At 52.2% G+C, this 26401-nt stretch overlaps 1 protein-coding gene across 7 annotated transcripts in view; it reads right to left on the bottom strand.

Moving 5' to 3' along the window:
* Positions 1–26401, bottom strand: part of SLC28A1 (solute carrier family 28 member 1) — a 62469-nt gene that overhangs the window by 12091 nt on the left and 23977 nt on the right. For 3 of the 7 annotated variants that reach the window (XM_046652260.1, XM_046652259.1, XM_046652258.1), the window contains exons 11-20: positions 19670–19750; positions 18385–18465; positions 15741–15866; positions 8989–9119; positions 7821–7989; positions 7497–7694; positions 4270–4351; positions 3441–3539; positions 3186–3297; positions 1666–2920 (exon numbers count right to left, since the gene is read on the bottom strand). In XM_046652260.1, the coding sequence (XP_046508216.1) occupies positions 2848–2920; positions 3186–3297; positions 3441–3539; positions 4270–4351; positions 7497–7694; positions 7821–7989; positions 8989–9119; positions 15741–15866; positions 18385–18465; positions 19670–19750 (1152 nt within the window). In that variant the 3' untranslated portion in view covers positions 1666–2847. Of the gene's footprint in view, positions 1–1662; positions 2921–3185; positions 3298–3440; positions 3540–4269; positions 4352–7496; positions 7695–7820; positions 7990–8988; positions 9120–15740; positions 15867–18384; positions 18466–19669; positions 19751–26401 lie in introns of those variants that run through there. The other 4 variants (XR_006887417.1, XR_006887418.1, XR_006887416.1 and 1 more) reach the window with 4 other exon arrangements.

Below are 26401 nucleotides of genomic sequence, written 5' to 3'. Positions count from 1 at the left end.
TTCATGTGGTTTAAAGAGGGCAGGACTAATTCACATTCAGCTGAAGGCACATGCTTGAATCAAAGTGAGGGGCTGGCAGAGGGGAGAGCAGGGCCATGAGAAAAGGCAGTGGGTGGGAAGGGAGGAAACGCAGCCCATTGGTGGGCTGCCCACTGAGACACGCACATCCGGGATAGAGCCCCCCAGGGGCTGAATCACGTTACACTGCATGTGGGTCAACGCAGGTTTTTTTCCATGCAGTTTTTAAAATAAACTTTTAAATTTGAAAATAGTTTTGTATTTACAAATAGACTGCACAAATAATGCAGAGTTCCCATATACCCCTCACCCAGTTTCCTCTATCGTTAACATCTTACACCACTACGGTACATTCTCGAAACTAATGAACCGATGTTAACACGTTATTAACTAAACTCCATACTTTATTTGGACCTCATTTGGTTTTCCCTATGTCATTTTTCTGTTCCAGGATCTCATCCAAGATACTGGTACTGGTTTCTTGGGGCTGCAGGAACAAATTACCACAGATTCGGTGGCTAAAAACAACAGAAATTCATTCTCGCACATTTCCGGAGGCCCTGAGTCTGAAACCAGCAGGGCACGCTCCCCCAAAAGGCTCTAAGGAGGCCCCTTCCATGCCTCTCCCACTCCTGGTGGCTCCACGTGCTGCCTCGATTGTCACCATCGGGGCTACGTCCTGGAGCTGGTCACTCCAGTCTCTGCCTCCATCATTTCTCAGCCTTCATTGTGCGTCGCTGTGCCCGTGTGTCTCAAATCTCCCTCTCCTTTCTCTTATAAAGACACCAGTAACTGGACTTGGAGCCCACGCTAAATCCGGGATAATCCCATCTTGAGAGACTTCATTACAGCTGTGAGACCCTATTTCCAAATAAGGTCGTATCCACAGGCATCGGGGCTTAGGACTCGGAAGTATCTTTTGGGGGACACAGTTCAACCCATTACAACATCATGTCACGTTTAGTCCTCATGTCCCCTTAGGCTCCGTGGGGCTGGGACAGTTTCTCTGACTTTCTTTGCTTCTGACGACCTGGACAGTGTTGAAGAGTTCTGGTCAGGTATTTCGCAGACTGTCTCTCAATTCGCGAGTTTGGCTGATGCTTTTTTTGCTCATGGTTAGACTGGGGTTATGGGTTTCGGGGGAACAAAACCACAGAGAGGAAGTGCCCTTCTCAACACAACACATCGAGGGCCTGTGTCATCGACTGGACGTCTCAGTGACGGCGTTAACATGGTCACTTGTTTCCCTCTGTGTACCAGGTTTCCCTGCTGCAAAGGGACCCTCTTACCTCCCCCGTCTGCATACTGTGCTCTGTGGAAGCGGCCACACAGCACAGCCCACACCTAATGGGGGGAGTCATGTTCCACCCCTTGAGGACGGAGTGTTTGCATAAATTATTTGGAATTCTGCTGTTGTCCGTGCAATTTTGCACTCACACGAAAGGCAAGGTTTCAAGAATTCCTACTGCTTTTTCCAGCTCCCCTTAGAGCATTTGAAATACAGGACAAATCCTCTGAGTAGACATTCTGTGACGAATTTCCATTAACAGAAAATACGGTAGGGTGGAGCTATTCAAAGCACGGACTGGTGGGGTCCGCGGCCGTTTATCGGTCTGTAAGAATGTGAGTACAGAAGTTGAAAGGGACATTCAGAAACGTCATAGTAATGTGACAGAGTAATTTTAAGGTTGTTGAATCTAACAATAAAGAATTAGGGCTTGTATGTCACATGCCGTTTTTATTATTATTGTTGTCCCAGTAATTCATTTTTATTGTCTTTTATGCAGGTATTAGTGCAGATCAAATTGGGGGGGAAAAAAGGCCTTTGGCACAGAGGGCAGGAGAAGCAGAGGGTGGAGCACACTGTGTGTATGCGCAGGCTCTGGCCCTCCTGGCTGCCCCCTTCCCCTCCTCACCCACACCTGCATGCGCCCCTTGCTCCCTGGACAGGAGAGTAAGGCCTGGCCCCCCACGGGGCCACCATCCGGGCCTCACCCCGCTGAGCTCACGGTGTGACCTCTCCCTGAAGAGCACAGGCGCTGACCCCCAGTGCGAGAGCACCGGGAGACGGGCCTTTGGGCGGTGAGCAGGGTGCGATGAGGTCGTGAGGGTGGTGCCTCCACGATGGGACTAATGCCCTTACAAGAAGAAACACCAGAGCACTTGCTCTCTCTCTCTACCTTGTGAGGGAGGACACGGTGAAGTGGCCATCTGAAAGCCAGGAAGAGAGTTGTCACCAGAAACTGACCATGCTGGCGCCCCGATCTTGGATTTCCAGCCTCCAGAACTGCGAGAAAATAAATTTCTGTCTCGCCTTGCTGAACTCCTGTGGGACAGCGTTCCACTGGACACTGATTTGGGAAGAGCTGTGGGGAAGGCAGTGGGGGAGTCTCTGAATGTAGGAGGAGGGGCCGCTGGGAGAAAACACCTGTCTGGCAGGGTGACCATGGGGGACTCGAGCGCCCACCCAGAAGGAGGCAACTGAAATGCTGGGGTGAAGGGAAGGGTGCAAATGAGACCCAAGGCCGGTCATAGAGAAGACCAGGGTACTGTCTGGATGTGGAGGGGAGAGAGGAGGGGACAGAGGTGACACTGAGAATCCACACTGTGGGAGGAAGGACATGGGGGAGCAGAAGGGGCGAGGGGTGGGGGGCAGCCTTCATCTACTCACACATCTGCTCAGTCTTTGCCCATCCCTCCCATCCCCCCCCCTCCAGTTGTGCGGCTGAGGTAGGTTGGAGCCCTGTGGCTTCTGGGAGGAGAGGCCTGGAGAGGGAAAGGCGGGACGGCTGCTTCCTGGGGAGGCACAGAGTTCTGGTTCTGTCTGCGTTATGCACACGTCGTGTGGTTGTAAAATCGACAGCAGTTGTCTAAGGCCTCGGGGCTGAACTCCGGGCTGGTGCTGCAAAGAAACAAAAGGCTGAGCTCCAGGCCTGGCTGGCTAGCCACTAAAGGCTGTGCAACCCTGGGAAACTTGCTCCATGTCTCTGGTCCATCCTTCCTCCCCAAGTTGGGTCCTCAAGCCCCACTTCCTCCTCCCCTGGCCCCATCAGCCACAGCCATAACATCTGTACCATGTGCTCTGGTGTCAAGGCATCCCCCAGGCCCTCGGGCTTTCCGTATCCCATCCCTGTCAGCGTCCCATAGCCCCCGGCCCAGGCTCTCACCTCTGGAAGGCATCACGGCAGCACTGGTACACCTCAAAGCTGCTGCTGCTGAGGATCGTGTTCAGGAGGGCCGTGCAGTTGACCTCAGCCCCCCTGGGCACATAGAGGATCCCTGTGCAGGGAAAGTGGCTGGTGGGCAGGGCCAGGCCCCAGCCCAAGGACTCCCAGAGAGCCCAGAGCCCTGCCCCTGGCCCTGGACCAAGGCCAGTGGGAGAATCAGGGCTGCCAGTGTGAGCCCGCCAGCCCTGCACTCACCTGCCACGCAGGCATTCACTAGGGACACGCAGGCGCCCGTGCAGAGCGCCCGGAGCACGATCTGGGAGAAGTCGCTCTTCCTTTGGGGGACCATGGAGGCTGCAAGAGGACAGGAGTGCTCAGGGCCAGGAAGCTGCGTGCCCCTCTGCCTGGGCCTCTGCAGCCTCCCCTTCCTCCTCTGGGTGGCCAGAGGGATGGATGCCGTCCTCCTGATCACCTGCTGAGTTTGGGAGCCCTCCTTGGCTGGAATTGGCCCGTAGCAGCACCCCATCCCTCCCCCCACACCATCAGCGGCAGATGAGGCAAAGAACGTGAGTTTGGAGTCAAGTGGACCTGCGATTAGATACAGGCTCAGCCACTTACTAGCCGAGTGACTTGGGCCATCACTTCACTTCTCCAAGACTCAGTTCCCTACTCTGTAAAATGGGATGGTTACACCACCAGGCGGGGGACTGCAAAGAGCGGAAATGTTTCTGTAAAGAGCTGAGAGCTGCGCAGAGCCCTCCTTCCTAGGCCCCACCAGGCCTGCTGTCCACCGTGGGTGTGGGAACTGGCAGGACAAAGCCCCAAGGGATGGGCCAGCGCCACACCTCCTGTCTCTCCCCAGACCCCTGAGCCAGGTTTGGCCTGCAAGGCCAAGGTGCCACCCTCCTGGGCCCCCAGCAGCAGAGAAATTATGGCATTCTGGGGCTGGGAGGAACCTCCCCAGCCATCTTTTTCAGGCCCTGCCCTAGACGAACGGGACACCTGAGGCCTACAGATCCCCAGGAGGTTGTTTCAGAGGGAGGTCCCCGCCTCCAGGCTGCTGGGGAGGCCCCCACAGACTCACTCAGGCCTCCCAGCATGATCCCAATGGAGCTGAAGTTGGCAAATCCGCAGAGGGCGAACGTTGTGAGGATTTCCGCTCTGACCTGAAAATATGGAAGACAAGTGAGGAGGGGCTGTGCTCTGCCGGGACGGCAGCACCCCCAGCACCCTGGGTCCCTGGCCCTCATTTCACCCATGTCCTACGCGTCTCTGACCTTTGACGCGCTCAGGGCTGCCCTTCCCCACCCTTGCATCCCAAGTCAGCCCAAGCTGCATCGCTTCCCCCACCATCTGCCCTTCCGTCCCTTCATCTTAATTGCCAGCCTTTCTGGTCTGATTCTGGCTCGTCCTGCACCCCGCTTCAGCCCTACCAAGCTCGGTACCCAGGGGCGCCTGCGTGCTGTCCCTGCCCCGCGCTCTGCAGTGCTGCCCTGCTGGCTCCCGAGGATGCCCGTCATGCCGCGAGAGGAGGCAGTGCGGCCTAGTGAGGACAGCAGGGGACTCAGAGCCCGACCGACTTGGGTTCTGGGCTTGCCCCCGCCTACGATCAGGTCAAGCAAGTCAGCAGCCTCTTGGAGACTCAGTTTCTCCATCCAGAATGTGGGAATCGCAGGAGCTGCCCCAAGGACCATCTAATGTCCGGGAAGGCTCAGGCCCAGGGGAGGCATCAGGCAAAGCAATCCCCCTTCCCCCTCGCTCTGAATGGCCAGTTAATTTCTCAGAAGGAAGAGCGAAGAGGGGAACACTTGGGAAAAAACCCCCTCACGCCATATACAAAATTAATTCTAGACCATCGAAGCAGATAAATATTAATATTTTTAAACATCAAATAATGGAAAATACAGGATAATAATGATTATAGTTACAGGTAGCATTATTACTCTCATTTTGGAGAGGAGCAAACTGAAGTTCAGAGAGGTTAAGTAACTGAGGAAGTTAGAAGAAGAAGGCAGCTGTGTCAGAATTTGAACTTGGTTCTGTCTGACCCCAGAGCTCACGCCTTTAACTACTTAACCATATTGTTGCAGGAATTTAACACCAGATTTCTGGAGTGGGGATAACTTTCTAAGTTTAGAAATAATAGAAGAAATCACAAAGGAAAAGATTTGGGGTAAAATTTGTGTTAAAAGAAAAATCCCTGAATACAAAATGAAGGGGGGGAAAAAGACTAGGAAAAATATATGTAGAAAATATAACTGAAAAAGGTGAATGTCTTAAAGCATAAAGAGTTTGTAAAAACTGATGGAGAAAATGCTAAGGCACCTGCATCCTGCCTGCTCACTGACAATCCCCATCCATACGGCAGCTTGAGTAATCTTAGAATGTCAGACATCAACTCTTCCGGAACTTCCTACTGCTCTTAGGCCGGTTTTGCTCTTTTATGATTATCACCTGCTCAACCATGTTCTCCAGACAAGTGCTTTTCAACCTCAGGGCCTTTGCACATGCCTCTTTCTTTACCTGGGATGCTTTTCCCAGCTTCTCCTCGCCCTTCTCCTCCCTCCAAATCGGGCCTAAATGCCACACCTCACGGAGGCCTTTTCTGACCAGCCCAGCCAAGGAAGATCCCCTCCCTGTTTCCTCTTACTGTTTCCTTCAGAGAACTTACCACAAATTGTGGTTATTTTATGTTTTATTCCTTTGCTTTCTTGGGTTTTGCCTGTGTCTTTCACTAGGTACATGCAAGCTCTATGACCCCAGGGGTCACGTCTGTCTAATTCCCCTTTTTTATCCCTGGGACCTAGCAGAGTGCCTGGCCCCTCAGAGGTCTCAACAAATACTTGCTGAAGGAATGAAGTTCGTAAAAAAAGATCCCAGAGGAGCACACCATCCACTATCTCTAGAGGAGACAGTGAGCCCGGAACTAAGGGTGAGGAGCAAGGGGAGACCTGGACTTTTGATCCCATACAAACTTTTTTCTTTTTTTTTTGGTGAGGAAGATTAGCCCTGAGCTGAGAGCTGTGCCAATCTTCCTCTACTTTGTATGTGGGATGCTGCCACAGCACGGCTTGATGAGCAGTGTAGGTTCACGCCCAGATCTGAACCTGTGAAACATGGGCCGCCGAAGTGGAGCATGCCAAGCTCAACCACTACGCCACCGGGCCAGCCCCCATTCAAACTTTTTTAAAAAAACTAAAGAGTACCTTCCTTTACAATTTAAAAAATGATTTAAAAGACATAAAAAAATATTTCACGTTAAAAGTTCCTAAGAACCCAAGAAGTGCAAATTAAAACAATGAGCTATTATTTGCCCATTAAACTAGCAAAACTTTCTGAAGAGGCTACTCCGTGCCGGTCAGTGTGTGGTGACATCAGCGCTCATGGGCACGGCGGGGGCAATTTCAGCTGCTGCAACCCTTTGGGAAAGTTGCTGGCAGCCAGCACACAAGGACTCAGGCCACGTGATTCAGTCATCCCACATCAGGGACAGCTCCTGGGGAAATGCTCAAGAGGAGGGAAAAGCTCTGTGCACAAAGCTAGTCATTTCAGCGTTGTGTGTAACAGCCAAGAATAGAATTTACCTGAATTATCCATTATCCATATAGGATCCATATATCAAAAATGATACATATGTCATAACAGGAAGAGGGAAAAAAGCCAGCTACAATACAGAACGATACTATGATGACAACTATATAAACTCTTTAAAAAGAACAGAGGAAAATGTATGAGACAACAATAGCTGTTACTTTAGGCGAGATGATGGTTAATTTTTTCTTTCTCAGTGACATTACATAGAGCTTTTCTTCTTTTAGAAAGGTTCATTTTATAGAGCTTTTATGGTTTTTTTAAAATAAATTTTAACAGAAAGAGCCGACCTCTGAGCTGAACTGAATCCGGTCTACTGATAACAGATGTGGGGCGGGCTCCCTATTTCCCCCTCCAGGCTCACTGGACGCTCGCATCTGTTCCTCTGGGGTGGACATGACAGGTGTCACACCGGGTTTCCTACAGGACAGGCAGCGTGCAGCGGCCAGCCCAAGGCCACGCAGGATGGTGGCCCATCTACAGCTAGACCTCAGATAGCTCCAACCAGGCTCCTTGCCCCAACACAGCCTCCTCAGAGGCCTCAAGGAGGATGGCTGTGAAGCCTGGAGCCATCTTGTTCCCAGGGCAGTAGGGCGTGGGAGGCTGAGTGCCACCTCAGTGTGTCTCTGCCAAGCCCAGGGAGCCAGGGGAGCAGCTGCCAGGGGGCCTCAGGAGCACTGTGTCACTCCCCGGCCACAGGGAGGGGACCGGGACACTCACAGAGATCCACTGCTTCTTGGCGCCGACCCACTCTTCAGCCCCTGCCAGGCGGCGCTGCTTGTACCGGGACAGCTCCTGATAGGCCACAAACTCGTTCAGGAACAGCTTGATTCCCAGCAGCTCAGCCACCACTGGGCAGTCCTCCCAGGCCACGCCCATTAAGAAGGCCACAGGCCGCAGGATGTAGGAGCAGATGAGCTGAGACACAAGCCAAGAGGAGCTGCTGGGACCAGAGCTGGCCAGGGCTCTGCTGGGTGTCCACCCACCACCGCTAACTGTGGGGACTGCCCCCTCCACAGGCCAAGCAGGGCGGCCTGACTGTACCTGGAAGCTGAGCCCCTGGACGTCCACCATGTCTCCCAGCCAGGAGAGGGCGGCGTTGATGAAGGCCAGCACGGCCAGGAAGGCGATCAGGTTGGCTGCGATGTTAGCGATGACCCTCACCGAGATGGCGGCCCCACTGCTGGCTGCTTCTAAGAGGTTCTGAGCTTCTCTGTTTGGGGAACCAAGAGCCTTTGTTATTGGCCTGTCCCCACAAACATCAGGGGATCTCTTCCTCTAGGCTCAGAGAGGAACCTTGGACAAAGTATTTCAGAGCTGAGGGTCCTTGTTGTCCCTCTGAGACCCAGAGAGAGAAAGGGACCGTCCAGCGCTAGAATGAAACCCAGATTTCCTGCGCTGTCCAACACGGGAGCCATTAGCCACATGTGGCTTCTGAGTGCTTGAAAGGAGACTGACCAGAATTGAGATATGTCGTAAGTATAAAACACACCAGATTTCAAAGACTTAGTACAGAAAAAAAAAAGAATGTGAAATAGCTCATTAAGAATTTTTTATATTGGTGACATGTTGAAATGACCATAGTTTGGATATATTGGGTAAATACTCTATTCAAACTGCCTGTTTCTTTTTACTTTTTAAAGATGGCTGCTAGAAAATTAAAAATGACAGATTTGGCTCCCGTTCTATTTCTACAGAGCAGTGCTGTTCTAGACCTTCAGAAGGCGTGAGGTTGGGGCCGCTCATTGTGTCCCCAAGCACGTTTGTCAAAAGTGCTGCCTCTCCAACATTTTTAAAGGATTAAATGTTACACAACGGTTGTTAAGACTGTGAGGAAGAGACGTCAGGAGGTGAGTGAAATCAAGGACGGTGCCTGATATGTGATTGACATGCTGGTGGTCAGAGCTCGAGGCATGTAGAGAAGGTGGCACAGAGCCTTTGCATGACCCTCCTCAGTACCCACACACCAGGCCCCAGCCCCAGGAAGTAGGCCACTCTCCCACGCCTTGACTGGTCCAGTGTTTCCTGCTGGCTGGAGACGGGAAATTAAGACACAAGGACTGGAATCTGCGTTTTTGCAAGAGGAGGCACAACCAGGGCAGTGAACAAGGAGAGGTGAGCCTGGACTTGGTGGAAGACAGTGACGGGCAGAGATAATAGGACCGGGGCCGCCCCTACCCCTGCCCCCCTGCAGGCCCTCCTCTGTGCTCACCCGTAGGTCAGTTTCACGCCTTCCTCACTCCTAAACTTGGACTCCTCCACCTCGGGGTAGACCAGCTTGGACAGGGCTAAAGCACAAGGGGCGGCCATCACGGAGGCGGCAATCAAGGAGGCAGCGTCGATCTGCAAGAGCGAGAGTGGGGGTTATGGGGAGATGGTCAGAGGACACGTTGGGGCCAGGGAGTGCAGCCCAGGGCGGCAGGGGCCACATGCATTCTGCCCACTGGTGTGTCATCATCATCAGTACTGCTGTCATCGCTATTGGTAGTAACAATACCTTTGATGCATAGAGAGTCACAGGCCGTATGTACGGAACCTCAGGTTTTCCCCTCATACTTCTGTAAGTTAGGCAGAGAAAGCAGTGTTATCCCATTTGACGGATGGGGAAACTGAGGCCCCAAAGGATTAAATAGGACTTGCCCAAAATAAAGGGAGAGAAGGGATTAGAACTCATCCTGTCTTTTGGCTCCAAGTTCAAGGTTCTTCCTTCCCTTCTAGGCTGCCTCCCTTTGACCACTAAGATGAGGGCTGGTTCACCATCGGCTGAGGGCTTTGCGATGGTTTCAGACAAAGCTCACAGAACCCAAGAGTTGGGATGGATCCAAGAGGTGACCTAATTCAACCTCACAGTGTAGGAATGTCATCTGTAGGATCCCTCCTTGAAGACTTATTGTGACAGGGAGCTCACCACTTCAAAGCAGCCCCTCACACCCCCTCCCGTGGTCTGAGAGCTCTTTATCAGGAAATCTGCCTCCTACAACAGCCGCTCTTTCGCCCTGCGCCTGTCTCCTGGAGCCATGCTGTGGAAGCACTTCCCAGCCAGACAGCAGAGCAAGCCGAGACCCTGGGAGTCTCGCTTCTTGGATTTTTATCCTCACTGTGGCCCCAAGCCCTTTGCTTCCCTGTGTTCTTCCAGAGATAGATGGGACCCTTTTTCACCACTGTTATTTACCAAATGGGAGAATTAGAACCAAACATCCAACGATGGGGAATTGGCCAAGCCTTGTCAAGCTGCCATTGAAAACAATGGTTACCAGGGACTCACAATAACGTGGGGAAATGCCCACAAAATTGCATATAGAGCGTAACCACAACGACAGGGGAAAAAACAAACTCCAAAACTATGTATAAAAGAAGATCAGAAAGAAACACACCCACATGTCAACTGACGGTCTGTCGCTGGCTAGTGGGGCCAGGGTGATTTTCTTTTCTTTCTGCTTTTTTGTATGTTTCTAAATGCCCACAATGACATATATTGCTTTTCTAAGCAGAGAAGTAAAACAGACTTCTCCTTAAAGTTTGTAGTAAACCAACTGCAGTTCTTAAATTTTAAGTAAAAAGGAAAAAAAGGAGGGGAGGTAATTTTAAGTTACCTGTTCAGTCTAATGAAAGCAGAGGGCTGAACAAGTTCATGAAAGTACCAGGAGCTGCTGCTGAGGACCCAGGCCTGGGAGACCCTCCAAGGCTCTGAAACCCATGGAATGTCCTTCTTCTTTTAAACCCCATTTGTTTCTTTTCTTTTCTTTTTTTTTTTTTAAAGATTGGCACCTGAGCTAACAACTGTTGCCAATCTTTTTTTTTTCCTACTTTTTCTCCCCAAATCCCCCCAGTACATAGTTGTATATTTTAGTTGTGGCATGTGGGATGCTGCCTCAATGTGGCCTGATGAGCGGTGCCGTGTCCACACCCAGGATCCGAACCAGTGAAACCCTGGGCCGCCAAAGTGGAGCACAGGAACTTAACCACTTGGTCACGGGGCGAGACCCCATGTTTCTTTACAGTGATAAGCAGAAACCCCTTAAAACATGAGCCAGCACCAGCACCCACCTCCTGCGCCCCCGTCCCAGGCACGGGGTGTGCAGGCCCCGCCCCTTGTGGGAAGGAGCCAGCCCCGGGCAGGAGTCCTCTCCAGACTCTCCGGGTGGGGCTTCGGGACTTTGCTCGCCTCCTCCTTGGCTGCCCAGCTCCAGTGGGGACTGTGCCACCTCTGGATTCTTGGGGTTTTCTCTCCACCAGCCAGGGCCCTCCCTCTTCCTCCAGCTTGGAGGTTCCATCTGGTTTGTCAACTTGAGCCCCAGAGGGGAACACACCCTGCAGTTGTTGCATTCCAGGACACTGCCCTCTGAGTGGGCCAGCCGTGGCTACAGCCTCAAAGGCCCCAGCCCATCATTTCGTGCTCATCCTGCAAAGAGCTGAGTCCTGCACAGGCAGGGCTCCCTGGGGCACTAGATCGGCCCACACATGGCCTTCCCACTGCCGGCTACTCCTCAGGGCCCTGGCATCCCCCAGCCCTCCTCCAGGCACGGTCAGGAATGCCCTCTGTCTCAGCATCCCAAGGCCCGCTCCTATCCAAGGCCCTCCTCTCTCTGCACAAAGGTGTCCCATGTGGAGACGGATGGACGGTATGAGCCCTCCATCTGAATTTTCAAAAAGACCTTTACTGAGAACGGAAACAAATCCAGAAATCCAGGCAACTATCAAGCATAAATTGGGTCAGCTTCAGAAGGATGGATGTTGGAGAAACAATTACCACTTCTCGAACGCAATGCTAGTGTTTTCTCTCTATTATTGCATTTACTTCTTAAAAGGCTGTGGGGGGGGGGGGGGGCGCAGCAATTCTGCCCATTTTACAGATGTGGAAACTAAGTGGTAGACTTGCACTTGGCCCTGCTCAGGACCTCACAGACTCTGTCCCAGGGGCTCCCAGTCTTGCACAACTGATTGAGGAACATCAGTGGCTGAGCCCCTCAACACCACCCTGCCCAGCCTGTGTTCACAGCTGGAGGCACACAAATGGATCTCCTCTCATGGTGGCCCCTGAGCCTAAGGGGTGGGGGGAGAGACCAGTTTCTGGCGTTAGCAGAGAGAGCTGCTGCCTGCTTTAAAGGTTTTGAGAAACATGATGAAAAGGGAGATGTACATGGAAACCACAATGAAAGGATTCAGTCGAGACCCCTGGGACCCCAGACCAGGAGAGACGGTCTAGACCAGTGCTGTCCAATACAAATAGAACGGGAACCACATCTGTGATTTTACATTTTCTAAAGAAACAGGTGAAATTAATTTCAATAGTGTATTTTATTTAACCCAATATATCCAAAATATTATCTTTCCACCCATTAATCAATATAAAACTTACTGATAAAATTTACTAACGTTTTTTTCCCTAAGTCTCACAGCACATCTCATTTCAGACCAGCCGCATTTCAAGTGCTCAATAGCCACGTGTGGCGAGTGGCTACCGTGTCAGCGCAGGTGTAGAAATATCCAGATATTAGCAGTCGGGGTGAGGGTGGGGGCAGGGCAAAGAGAGCCAGAAGTTGAGTAACAAAGAGAAAGGAGGAGAGAGCAAGAAAGATCTTTCTGGAATTCAGGGGCTGAGGGCAGAGCCAAAAATACAGTGAGGAACCGCCTGGAGAAAGGAGTAACAGGAGAAGGGGAGAGGTAGGGAGGCAGGGCTGTGGGAGAAAGCCCTCGGGCGGCTGCAGTGGCGGCCAAGAGCCATGTGGGGGCAGAAGAGAGCTTCTCTCATCCCAGACTCATGCCCATCCAGATGCTGCCAGAGGCAAGAAGGGAAGGCAGGCCTGTCAGGTGCTTTTCCCCTGGGCCAGATGTGGGGTAGCTGGGGCTTCCATTCCAGGGGCTATGAATGGAGACCCAGGGCCACATGGTGATCCTGGTGGCCTTGGCACATTCTGTGGGGCTAAAGGGAAGGGGGTACCCAGGCCCCTTCAGTGGGGAGGCCCGATGACCTGCGGCTGGGCCTGGACTCTGACCTGAGAAAGGGAAGGAAAGGAGGCTGAGCTGCGAGGCAGATTGTGGAAAGGGGAGAGAGTTCCTCCAGTATTTTAGCGTTAAATAAGGCAGCCACGCTTCTGTGGTAGAAAGAACACCATTCATTTAACTGGCTGTGGGATCCAGAGCAAGGTTAAGACAGGGAAAGGCCCTAAGTCCCGAAAATATTATGGCGTCCTCTCCCCTAATACGCCACCGTGAAAAAAGTTTCAGGAACAGATCCGAGTCTCCATTTTCGAAATCTCAAATTCCTCCCCAAATCAGTGGGTGGGGGGGTAGGTGGGGGTGCCCCAGCTCTGATGGGCCCTTCCTGGGCCTTGGTGAGACAAGGTACAAACCAGATGGTCTGTACAGTTCTAGATGGGAGGGTGCCAGGCCAGAAGACAAAGCTCCCGAGCACAAGCGGCCTTCTAGAAGAGGCAGCCCCTCGGCCCGGCAGTCCTGTGGGTGTGTGGAGCTGAGCTTACTGGTGTGGCCAGGTGTCCTAGAGAAGGAGGGACTGAGGGACAGGTCGGCTTACCCCTTTGGCCACCCCCAAGGACAGAGATGAGAAAGACAGGTGGAATTTGGGACCAGGGAGGGGAGAGTGAGGGTCATTCCTTCGTCCCCCTGCCCATACATACACAGCATCAGGAGAGCCTGGGGGCAGTGAGAGGCGGGCCCTTGCTCACTCTCCAAATCGCACATGGACTGAGTGACAGCGCCCTGCATGGATGAACTGACCAAACCCAGCCCCTCACTGCTTAACGTTTGGGTTGTTCCTTGGTTTTTTTGCTATTGCAAATAATGTTAGAATTTTGCTTTTTTTTTTTCTTTGGAGGAAGATTAGCCCGGAGCTAACATCTCTACCCATCTTCCTCTATTTTATATGTGGGAAGCCTGCCACAGCATGGCTTGATAAGCAGCGTGCAGGTCCACGCCCAGGATCTGAACCGGCGAACCCCAAGCTGCCGAAGCGGAATGTGCGAACTTAGCCGCTGCACCACTGGGCCGGCCCCTAATTTTGCATTCTTTGACCACTTGTGAAAATATTTCTGGTATCATAATGTTCCTAACTGGATCAAAGGGAAGGAATATTTTTAAATTGATAAATATTCTCCAAAAGGGTTACAGCAAATTCCACTCCCATCAAGAGTGAGTGCCCCACAGTCTTGCCATTTAGAGCACGTAAAATGCTGTCTTTCAGAAGAAACATGTTTATTGGTGTAATTTTTTTTTAAAGATTGGCACCTGAGCTAACAACGGTTGCCAATTTTTTTTTATTCTTCTCCCCAAAACCCCCCAGTACATAGTTGTAGGTCCTTCTGGTTGTGCTGTGTGGGACGCTGCCTCAGCATGGCTTGATGAGCGGTGCCATGCCAGCTCCTGGGATCTGAACTGGTGAAACCCCGGGCCGCCAAAGCAGAGCATGCAAACTTAACCACTGGGCCACGGGGCCGGCCCCTATTGTTTTAATTTTTTTGACTATCAGTTAGCTTGAATATCTTTTTATAATTTACCAACTATTTTCTCCTGGTCAATCATTTAAACTTTAAAATTGTGACTTTCACCATACGGAAGTTTTTCACTTTTTTTAGTTAACTCTGTCAACCTTTTTCTTTATACGGTTCTCCCTCGGCATCCACAGGGGTCCCTAGATGCTCAAGTCCCTTATATAAAATGTCATAGTACAATGAATACATTCGGCCCTCCGTATCCCGTTTCCATGGATTTCACATGTGTGGATTCAACCAATCACGGATTGAATTTTGGAGGAAAACCTGAGGATAAGCAGGGCCGACTGCCCTTCTGGGTTTCACGTCAAGCTCAGAATTTTACAAGAAAAAGGCAAGTTGCGGAGAAGTATGGGTAGACCCAGCTCATCTTTAGTAGAAAAGAAAGTATGTGCGTTCAGGTGTGTGTACTTAAATGACTATTTACACAGAAAGATCTGGAATGATGTTTTAAATCAGTGGTTCTCGAGCTGATCAGAATCATCTGGAAGGCTTGTTACACTACAAGATCCTGGCCCCATCCCCAGTGTTTCTGATTCAGCAGGTCTGGAGTGAGGACCAAGAATTTGCATTTCTAACAAGCTCCCAGGTGAACCTGCTGCCGGCTGGTCCTTGGACCACGGACCACACTTTGAGAACCACGTTTCTATTCTAGTAACAGAAGTTGCCCGTGGGAAGTGGGGTTGAAGAAGGTTTTATTTATTTACTTTTGCTGTATTAACTTCTGCAAGGAGCAAGAATTTCCTTGATAGTTAAGAAAAGAATTAAGATCTTTAAAGACTCGCATGTGGAAGCACAAATAAGTGCAGAGTGTTTTACAAATGCCGAGCATTATCACCAGGCATTTCTTAGGGGACACATGTGAAGATTCATCTCTGCTTGCCATGCAGGAGCATTGTGTTTAAGGCCCAATGCACTCCTTGGAGTTTGACCTAGAAATGTATGGTGCTCAGAAAGCTGCACAAACAATAATTTAGGAGCAGAGGAAGGACTTGTGCCCAGAGAGGGTGTAGGGAAGGGGGTGGGGCAGAGAGTAGGACAACTCTCCAGAATGGCCTAGGTAAGGGACTGTGTGGGTAGGTTTTGGAGACAGACAGATCTAGGCTCACAGCCTGGCTTTGGGCATCTCACTTCCTCTCTGAGCCTCAATTTCCTCATCTGTAAAATGGGGTTATTAAAATACCTAGTACTTTGCCTGGTACATAGCGAGTGCCCAGTAAGTAGCACCCTGGAAACCTTTGCCACCACCGGCCATGTGAGAAGCCGGGATTGTCCAGCTCACCTGGCTCACCTGGCTCAGGTGAGGCCTCTCCTCTCGCCCTCACGGCAGCCCAGTTTGGGACACAGCCCACAAGAGGAGACCCCAGGTGGCTCTGGCCAGGAGCTGCGTGGGGCTCCCACACACGCAGCTGTCAGGTTCTCAGTTTTCAGCAGGCAGAGGGACGGCTCTACGTACCCCAAAGGAGATGTAGGCGCCCAGTAGGCTGCCGGCGATGGTGGCGTAGCCTCCAGTCATGACGACATGGATTTCTGAGAGTGTCATGTCTGCCAGGTAGGGCCGGATCAGTAGAGGAGCCTCAGTCTGCAAAGGGAAAAGTGTCAGACGGCCCCGAGCTGGCCGGGCCTTCCAATCGGGGAGTGGGTGGGGCACGGCGAGTGCCAGGGAGCCCGGGAGAGGACAGCAGGACAGGTGGCGGCTGTGGTCTGGACAGGGCGGGGCCACTGTGACCCCCAGTGCTTCCTCTCGGCCTGATAACGCTCCCCTGCATCATGTGGCTGCTGTGTCCAGGCGCTCCGTGAAGCACCCAACGTGCGTTACTCTCCACCTTCCGAGAAAGAAGTAGAAAAATCCCCGTTTTCCAGGAGAGCAAACAGGGGACCAGAGAGGTCTGCAGAATTACCTCTGTTCGTGCAAAGGGCCGGAAGCAGGCGTAACTCCAGGCCTGAGCTTGGAAGGAAGCAGGGGGGAACCAGAAGAAAGGAGCTGGGGCGTTAGGAGGTGTGCTCATTCAGGGCACCTGGGGAGGCCTGCAGCCAGGCAGTCATCCACTCAGTAAATAGTTACGAGCAGCTACTGTGTTCTAGACTGTTCTATAAAATAGGGACACCGGGTAAACAAGATAAAGTGCCTGCCCTCCAGGAGTTCATATCCTGGGAGCAGCGAGGGGAGGTGAAGGGAAGAAATGGACACTCCGCAAGGGACCCAGGAGATAAACAAGGTAATTTTAGCTGGCGATACAGGCTGCGCAGAGACGTGAGAGACTGCGTGGTGGTGAGAGGGTATTTGAAGTTGAGCAAGCAGCAAAGGCCACCCTACGGAGGCGACATCTGAGCTGAGATCTGAAGGAGCCAACTATTTGGTTTGGAAGCACGGCTTTCCAGGCAGAGTGGCCAGCAGGGGCCCTGGGCTGGCTCAGCAAGGGTGAGCACCCATAAGTGTGTCTACACTGAGCGGGTGTGTGGGAGCGTGGGTCAAGATGAAGGAGGAGGGCGGGAGGGCCAGCCAGGGTAAGGAGTGGACTTGTTTAAGTGACATGATCCGACATGGTTTTAGAGGGCCGCTCTGGCGCGTGTGTGAAGGACGCAGAGTCGGGCAGGAGTGGAACAGGGAGAGCAGGTCGGAGGTGATGGCAGTGTCCAGGCGGGAGACAAGGGTGGCTGGTAGCAAAGCAGAAGGGCAGCAGCGCGGGTATGGGTGTGACGGGGGCGGGGGAGGGCTGGCAGGACTTGCTGACCAACTGGATGCAGCTGGCAGCGGGGGAAGCAGAGGAGAGGATGCCTCCTTGATTTCTGTCCGAACAACCTCATGGAAGGCACTACCATTCACTGAGGAGGGAAAGGCCTGGAGATATGCAGGTGTGTTGACGGAGGGAATCTAGGGTTCTACTTGCTCGCACCCAGCGTAGTAAATTTGGGATGCCCCTTAGCTATCCAAGTGGAGGTCAAGGGGGCAGTTGGATATGTCAGCCTGGAGTTTAGGGGAGAGATGAGGGCTGCACAGTGGGACCTGGGAGACCTTTAAAGTCTTTAAGCCAAAGGGCTGCTGCCATCCCCCGGGGATGGAGCGTGGACAGAGAAGAGGGCCCAGGCCCAGCAACGCTGAGGTTGAAATGACGCTGCCAATCCTTGAAGGCTCCCATCCCCTCCCCTTGGGGGAAATGAGGCAAAGACCCCGGGGTCTAGATCAATTTGTTGCCCAACAACGTGTCCAAACTTAATTTACCCTGGGAACTCTTCAAATCACCCAAAATCACATTCACCTAAAACTTGTATTTTCTCAGCAAAACCCATTGATCGCATTTGCAGCATTTTGTATAAAATAAATGCTTTTGTAGTTCAGTACCTTTTTCTCTTTTGCCTCATTTCGAACATCTTAAGGGATTTTGGACAATTTATCTGAGAACACATTTGTCTTAAAAAAAATCTTTGAACTCGACACACTTGCACCATAGCAAAAATGATGCAAATATTCTCCAAAGTTTCCTAAACCGTCCAGTGAAATATGGCATAGTTCGGCTAGTAGATCTTATGGTGACTCAAACGTTGGGCAGTTGGGCCAAGATCCTGGAACAGCCCCCGGGAGTCTCACGCTCAGGAGGGTGGGGCCTTCTGAAAAGGACTCAGGGCTCGTAGTGCCTTCAGAGTCCCGTTTACTTTGGAAAATACATTTCCAGAAAGATGGAGGGAAAAGAAAAAAGACAAAATGATGTCACGGAAAAAACCCCAGCCAGGAAGGAGAAAACCTGGGTTCTGAGTCCTGGCTTATCTTGTGGGATCTGGGCAAGTCATTCCTACCCCAGAGCCCTGGTCTCCTCATGTCTAAAAGGAGAAAGTCAGACTCCATCTGGGGGATTTGTGGGTCTCTAAGTTGGTGAAGACAGCCTAGGCCTAGAGGTGTAGGAGGTGCCGGACTGATGCCAGATCCTCCTTGGCATGACCCAGGCAAAGAGCGCATCCCTGGGGCAGCAGCCTTTGGTGCCCCTGGGAGAAGGTTCAAATGGCTCTTCCTCTGGCGGAATCAGAGCTCCAGGGACCCAAGGTGCCCGCCCTCCTTGGAGATGCTGCTGATGAGCATGAGGGCAGGAGGCTGCCATACCTACCTGGCTCACAAAGATGTTTCCAGCCACACTCAGGGTCTCGGTGGCCGTGGTGCCCATGGTGACCTGCATCAGCCAGGCGATCTAGGAGGAAGCAGGGTGCTCTTTGTGGGCTGGCATCAGCAAGCCCCAGTGTCAGAGGGTGTCAGGGGTGCGAGTACCTTACAACTCCCAACCCAGCTAGGACTCCTTCATCTACGTTTCCTCCAAATGTCCCTTCATCCTCTCCTTCCACACAGCCATTGACTGACAGGGGCTTACCATCCATGAGAAAAGGATTCCTTGGTCAAATATATTTGAGAATTGCTGCACACACACACACCCCTTGGAGATTACTAATACATATTAACTTAGTAAAGGCTCTGAGAAGTCCTGCATGAAACTTATTTAAATTTGTTTAGCCTGGTGTCTAGCCTAGCTTCACAAAATCACTTAACCAGGGGATCCCTTTCCCTACTAGTTATTTAATAACCTGCTATGGAACTAGAGTGTTGTGAAAAAGGCTTTGGGCAACACTGAATTAGACAGTTCTTCCTTTCAACCAGCACAAAATCTGCTTCCCTGGGATTTCTCTCCCCTGCTGTTCCTGCCAGGCTGCCCTTTCCCTAATCTTTCTGCTCTAAGTATTTGGAGGCAGCTCTCCTACCCCTACCCTCCTCCACCCTGGCCTTCTCTGTTCCAGGCCCATTGTCCTCCTTCCTTCAGCCACTCCATGGATGGTATGGTGTCGGGTCCTTTCCCTTTCCTGCTGAGGGTTCAGTTTATAGCCCCTTGGTTGAACCCATTCTCCAGATTTGGGGATAACTGTCTCCCTCATGCCCTGCACTGTGTGCTCTTAACATGGCCATGGGTGGGTTTGCATTTCTGGCAGCCCCCTGAAGGTGCTGGTTTATTCTTGGCTCAATCAGCTAAAGCCTCAGCATCTTTTGCCAGGTCCAGCGTCACCCAGTGCTGCCTCCTGCATCCCGGTTTTGTGCAGCAGATTTTATGAGCATGAGCACAGGATTTGACATTTACACCAGCTAAGCCTGACCCGTGTGGCCCGCTGCTCCCGTCTCTTGAGAGCTTTTCTGTATCAATTATCTTTTCCCCTAGCACTTCTCCATGCAGCCTCAGTTCTGCAAACTTCCCTCCCACGAAGACCACACTGGATTTCGGTGCCATTTCTCCTTAGTATCACAGCAGGAGACTCTGTGACAGGATGTTTGGTTAGCGGTAGACTCAGAGGGTGTTGACCCTGGGAGCAGGTGACTCTGGGAGAGCCCAGCCACGGACGCTGGGAACTCACCTTCAGGATCACCCACTGCATGAGGCCCACGTAGTAGAGAACTGACATGATGCAGCTGAAGAAGATGATGATGGGCAGGACCTGCGGGAAAGGGCCCAGGCCCTGGGTCAGAGGAGGCAGGTCCAGGGCCCGGGGGACCCCAGACAGCCCACTCCATCCAGGGCCTTGCCACTCAGAGGCCTGACAGGGCCAGGGACGATGCTCTGAATTCAGTGTATGAGATCACGAGGGTTCCACATGCGGGGCCTCTTCCGAGGCACTTCTGTCCCCTCTGTTCCCCTCTGAATATTGAGGGTCCACTCAGTCATCCCCCTCACGGATGAGGCCTGTGCTGTGGTAGAGAAGCAGGCCCTGAGCCCACCGCCTTCCATCACCTGCCCACCTCTCGGGGTGTGAGGGTAAAGGAGCCACGTAGGGCCTGGCACCGTGCACCGTGTCCATCCTCCGTGAGCTCAGTCTCCGGCCCAGGACTCTGCATTAACCTCCCTCTTGTGCTTTAGCCTGAATTAGAGGCCCCTCGTCTTTCTAATGTTCTACTTCCACTCGATGCCGACAAGCTCTGAAGCAGGCTCATGGTGGACCTGTGACCAGTGCTTCCTCCTGTCACCCTGTTTCCGGTGAGCAGCTTCTCCTAGCCTCATCAGTTCTTCCTTCAAAACTCCCCTCACGGACATGAACAGACATTTCTCCAAAGAAGATATACGGATGGCCAATAGGCACATGAAAAGATGCTCATCATCATTGATCGTCAGGGAAATGCAAATCAAAACTACACTAAGACATCACCTTACACCTGTTAGAATGGCAAAAATAACAAAACAAATAGTAACAAATGTTGGAGAGGTTATGGAGAAAAAGGAACCCTCATACACTACTGTGGGAATGCAAACTGGTACAGCCACTACGGAAAACAGTACGGAGATTTCTCAAAAAATTAAAAATAGAAATACCATATGATCCAGCCATCCCACTACTGGGTATCTATCCAAAGAACTTGAAATTAGCAATTCCAAAAGTCCCATGCACCCCTATGTTTGTTGCAGCATTATTCACAATAGCCAAGATGTGGAAGCAACCTAATTGACCATCAACTGATGACTGGATAAAGAAGATATGGTATATATATATACAATGGAATACTACTCAGCCATAAAGAAGAATAAAATCATCCCATTCACAACAACATGGATGGACTTTGATGAGGATATTATGTTAAGTGAAATAAGCCAGATAGAGAAAGACAATCTCTATATGACTCCACTCATAGGTGGAAGTTAAACGTGGACAAAGAGAACAGATTAGTGGTTACCAGGAGAAAGCGGGGGTGAGGGGTGGGCACAAAGGGTGAAGTGGTGCACCTACAACATGACTGACGGACAATAATGCACAACTGAAATTTCACAAGGTTGTAAACTATCATAATCTCAATAAAAAGTAAAAATAAAAAACAAAAAACTCCCCTCACATCTGTTCCTTCCTCTCCGGGGCCAACGGCCCCAGCCCAGTGCAGCCTCACTGCGGTCTGGTTTATCACAGCCAGGACTGGCCGCAACTTCATCGTCTCTCAGTGGAGGACCAGCCAAACAGCCCACGGTATCACCACACAGCGGCATGCTAAAAATCAGGAAGCGGGAATGAGCAAGGTTTCTGTGGGCAGAAGTGGAATGATTTCTAAGATAGGTTCTTAAATGAAAAAGGGGAGGTGTTGAACAGGGTGTATGCTGCACTGTTCTATGTGTAAAAGGGGGTGGGGGTCGCGCCTGCTCTGTGGGCAGGAATAGCGTTAGCAGGATATGCAGAGGACCTGTCTCAGCAGTTGCCTTGGGGACAGCACTGGGTGAATCGGGGGTCAGGGGTGGGAGGGAGACTGACTTTTTACCATATCCCATTTTGTCCTCTTGAAATATTTGCTCTATTCATGTGTTATCTGTTCCAAACAGTTTTAAAATAATAAGCTATGCAGAATTGGTAACAACATGGGAGCATCCTTATGCTAAAATGTTAAGTGGGAAAATGGGACTATGAAAAGCACAGAGAGAAGGCTGGAAGGCCCAACACCTGAATAGTCAAAGCAGTTACTTCCGTGAGCGGGGGCCGTGGAAATTTTGTTTTCTTCTTTCTCTGTTTCCAATTCCTCATGTGCTCCTCTAATTTTCTGTGAAAGGTGGACACTTCCCCCAGGAGGGGAGCACGGCAGAGGGGAGATTTGGAGAAGCTCATCAGCTCTGTCGTGAGCTTGCCGGGTTTGGGATGCCTGTGGAACACGCAAGTGGAATGTGGAGTGGGCCGCTGGATGAAGGGGCAGGGGCTCCGAGGAAGGGTTTAGGACTTGTGCACAGAAGTGCAGGGGGAGGCCAGGGCAGGTGCAATCCCTTGAGGAAATCGCCCTGAGTGAGAAAAGCAGTGACTAAGGACAAGGTCCTGGGGTCAGCATCATTGAAGGGTGAGGGGGAAGAAGGGGCACATGGAGGGAACAGAGAGGAGACAGTCAGAGAGGTCGGAGGACGTCCAGGAGAGGGGTGTGATGGAAACTGAGGACAGCTTTTCAAGAAGGGATGGTCAGCTATGCCAGATGCATGGAGAATTCTGGAAAGGTAAGGACTTAGATGAACCCTTAGCACCTAGCAGGACTGCCTAGGTGAGAGCAGTGTCAGACGAGGGGTAGGGACAGAGGTCGGGTGTCGACAAACCAAGGCAGGTGTGGGGCATGAGGAAGTGGAGGCAGCAGGGCCTGCCGCTCTGTGGGGAAGCTGGGCTGTGCGGAAGGAGGAGAGGACAGAGTGGAGAGGGGCAAGGGGTGGAGGCAGGGCTGCTTTCGTTTTTAAGAGGGGAGGGTCTTGAGCAATCACACTAAAGCTCCAGTTCACAATGAACCGGGATTACGGAATGGTCCCTGAGAAGGACAGAGCCCCAGCCCGCAGCTCCGCTGAGACGAGAAACCAGCCCGGCTGAGGCTGCCTTCCCTTTCCATGCCCAGAGGAATGAAGGCTGCGTGTCTGTCTGGACCTGCTCCACATGACGTCCATCACCAGCTTTGCTGCAGTGGGGGATGTCACCTGACAGGCAGCACAGGCACTGTCTGAGAAACCCTTTTCCTGCCCGGTGACTCCCCCTTGCTGCCTGGTGCTGGATGCACCCCAGCATGAGGGGTGGTGACATAGTCTCCCTCCCTCAGAGTAAACGCAGAGGGGATCACACACTGTCTAGACTGGTTGTCCAATTTATCATAGAGGGGACTGCTCAGCCACCTGGCCAGGCTGCAGAGGTGGCCCAGGCCAGGAGGGAGACTGCCCGGACGCCGGGACCCGACTGCAGAATTGAGACTTTCTCCTGGCAGCAGCTGAGAGACATCTTCTATCTTGAGATGGGGCTCTTTGGTGGGAGGGAAGCTGTATTTTGGATTAAGTGGGGACTGTCTAGGGAGGGAAGGTGAATGGAAGAGAAGAGAGGTGGCCTCCAATTTTCTAAAGTGGGATGTTGAATACTAAATAAGGTCCCTGAGGCCAATATGATCTCCCAGCCTGGGAAACACCCTTGGGGCCTGTAGTGTGTGAGATGGCAGAAGACAGGACAGGCAGCTCAAGACAGTGCTGCCACGGGAAGAGGGAGGGAAGTGCCATTAGTCTTACTATGTGTCTATTCTGCGGTCCTACTATGTGCCAGGTACCCAATGTGTGGTGACTCATGGCTCCTCAAAGCAACTGAGGTAGAGGCAACCATCTCCACTTCACAAACGGGGACACTGAGGCTGTGAGATGTTGATTACCTGCCCCAGGGTCACACAAAGAGACAGAGTACCTCCTGGCCACTAAGCAGGTTGCCAAAGGCCTGCCGTGACTCTGCGGCGGGCTGCCCTGGTGCCAGTCCCACAGCCTCATTTCTCCGTCTTCAAGGTCAGCATTCGCCCCTCCAAAGGAGAGCCCTAGCCCCGGTGCCGATGCACCACGGAAGTCCTGACCACTGCTTTGTGGGAGCTCAGAGCGGGCTGGTCCTGCTAGTACCAGTGCTCCCCAGAGCTCAAAGGAGATGGAACTGCCAGCTCCTCCAGGATAGCAGTTCTCAGAGTGTGGTCCCTGGACCTGCAGCACCACCTGAGGGTTTGTTAGAATGGCACATTTGGAGCCCCACCCCCAGAGTTTTGGATTTAGTAGATCTGGGATGGGCCTGAGAATTTGACCTCTCCGGATGTTGCTGGTCTGGACCCCACACCCTGAGAACCACACCCTCTGTGTAAGCATCATCTCCCACCAGGAAGCAGGTCCTGAAGGTAGCACTAACCCCTAGCACATGGCCCTGCTGCTTCCTCTCCCTGGAGGGGGCTGAGCTAGGGCTCCTGGCGATTTCCGGACGCTGTCTGGGCAAACTCCCACAGCCCCAGCCCATGAAGCCCAAGCCCTGCAGACAGAGCCTGTCACAGCCCCAGGCCACGATAAACCACACACCCCAAAGCTGGCAGGTTTCTCAGAAGTGGCTGCTGCCGTGCCCACCCCACCACCAGCACTACAGGAAAGCAGGAGAGGCTACTCCAAGGCCAGACAGACTGGACCTGCCTCCTGATTTCCTGCTCGCGCCAGCCCTTTGCCCAGAATGACCTCGCCACTCCGCCCCCTTATGCCACTCTCTGCCTGTCAACGTCACCTTCAGGGACCTGTGCAGATGCCACATTCTTCTAAGATCTCTCCTGGTTCAATGTCCCTCTCCCTCCTTTCGGGGCCCCCCACTGGTGTTCATTTACCTCCCATTCTGTCGCCTGAAAATTGTGCTCACTAGTGTTCCCAGGACTCCTTCATGACTAAATTTAATGGCACCTTTCAGTCCTTATTTGATCTTTTTTTTTTTTTTTGGCAAAATTTGGCACTGTTGACCACTGGGGATTGCATCAGGAGATGAAGACACTTTCCTTGACCTAGACTTTCCTCGGGGAGAACTGAGCAGCCCTGCTGAGGCTAGTGAGTGGCTGCGTGTTCCAGAGGCTGGAGTGATGGTGAAGGGATGAGTGGGTGTGTGTTCCCAGGTCAGCCAGACCCAGCAAGGATGTGGGAGCTTGTCAGGAGACGACCGTGTGGGTGGAAAGTCACTGGAAGGGAGATGGAGCCAAGGTGGAATGACTAATCAGGACGATACAGCCAAGAGGCGGCAGCCACGTCGGCTGTGCTGGCCTCCAGGCTAGAGTGGGTGGAGGGCTGAAGAAGCCCCAGGCAGAGAATGCACTTCCTGGAGAAGGGATGAGCTGGCCTGCGGCCCAGCAGGAAGCAGCTTGGATTCTGAAAATCTAAGTGAGCTAAGGAGTCTCTAAGGAGACTTCCCCCGGCTGACCCGGGCCAGAGGCCTTGGGCTGGGTACACAAGATTCATGGAAAGAGCGAAAAGAAAGCTCCTGAGTCTTCTATCCGACTCAGCACCGACAAAGCCCCCTTCACCTTGAAGACAAGTCCCAAGCTTGGCAAGTGTGCGTGTGCATGAGTGTGTGTGTGTGTGCATGTGAGATGCAGTGGGGTGGGCGGTGAATGAAACTCTGTGGTTAGTGAGTCTTGTGAGAAAGGGAATCCCGTAGCCGTGGGGCATCTGTGGGACATCTGTCCTTTTTTTTTTTTTTCCCCTAAATATCTATGGCCTGATGTTCAATCTGTTTGTTTTTTTTTTTTTTAAGGATTGGCACCTGGGCTAACAACTGTTGCCAATCTTCCTTTTTTTTTTTCTGCTTTATCTCCCCAAACCCACCCTGTACACAGCTGTATATCTTAGTTGCAGGTCCTTCTAGTTGTGGGATGTGGGACACCACCTCAACGTGGCCTGACGAGAAGTGCCATGTCCGCGCCCAGGATCCGAACCCTGGGCCGTCACGGCGGAGCGCACGAACTTAACCTCTCAGCCACGGAGCCGGCCCCGGGACATCTGTCTTCAGTCCTCCCTCATCTGGCCTGTCCTTGCTAAGCAGGCTGCTGGCGTTTGCCCAGAGGGCAGGGCCTCCCAGGGGCCAGGAAATGGTTAGTGTTGGACGGGAAATGCTGAGGGTGGTTAATGAGAAACCCACCTCCCTTGTCGATTCTCTTGACTGAAGATCCAGTCTCAAAGTCTCTGGCAACCATGAATACCTTTCCAATGTATCATTATTGTTATTAGGGATGCTTTTTATATTTGAAAGGGAGGCACGATGTCATTCACTTCTACTTACAGTATAAGGAAGTAAATATCCCTTGAATGGAAGTCCAACTAGCTGGTTCCAGGCCCGGCTCTGCCCTTACTCACTGGGCGACCATGGCCAGGTCACTGGTCCCCTCTGGGGCTTGGTGTGACCACGCGTAATATAAAGGGGAGGCCCAGAGAGGGCTGAGCTCCCCCCCAGCACTAATGGTCTATGAATCCGTGGTTCTAAAGGGCGATTTGGGGAGAGGTGCGAGCAGCAGGTGTGTGCGCATTCCTCTGGAAAGGGTGGAAGGGTGCGAGGACACGGAGCTGACGCTGGTGAGGGGTGGACCCAGCAGCAGCCAGAGGATACTTCAGTGCTGGGGTGGGAGAGAGTCGGTGGGTGTCCTGTTGGATAGGCCCAGCTTGGCCTGCCCAGCACACCTTCCTTCCTTCTTTTGGTAACAAGGCATTGATTTCCCTTTGGAAAACCACTCTCAGCCCGTGGGCTCCAGGTTTGGCCAACCAAAGCCATGTGTCCTCCTTGGCTACAGTTCAGGGATGGGCATATGCTCCAAGCCAGGCCAAGAACGGCCCACTCCTGGGA

This window comes from Equus quagga, chromosome 2, assembly GCF_021613505.1.
Source record: "Equus quagga isolate Etosha38 chromosome 2, UCLA_HA_Equagga_1.0, whole genome shotgun sequence".
Lineage (NCBI taxonomy): Eukaryota > Metazoa > Chordata > Mammalia > Perissodactyla > Equidae > Equus > Equus quagga.
The sequence above is the reverse complement of the archived record's forward strand: the minus strand, read 5'-3'. Positions and strand labels throughout refer to the sequence as shown.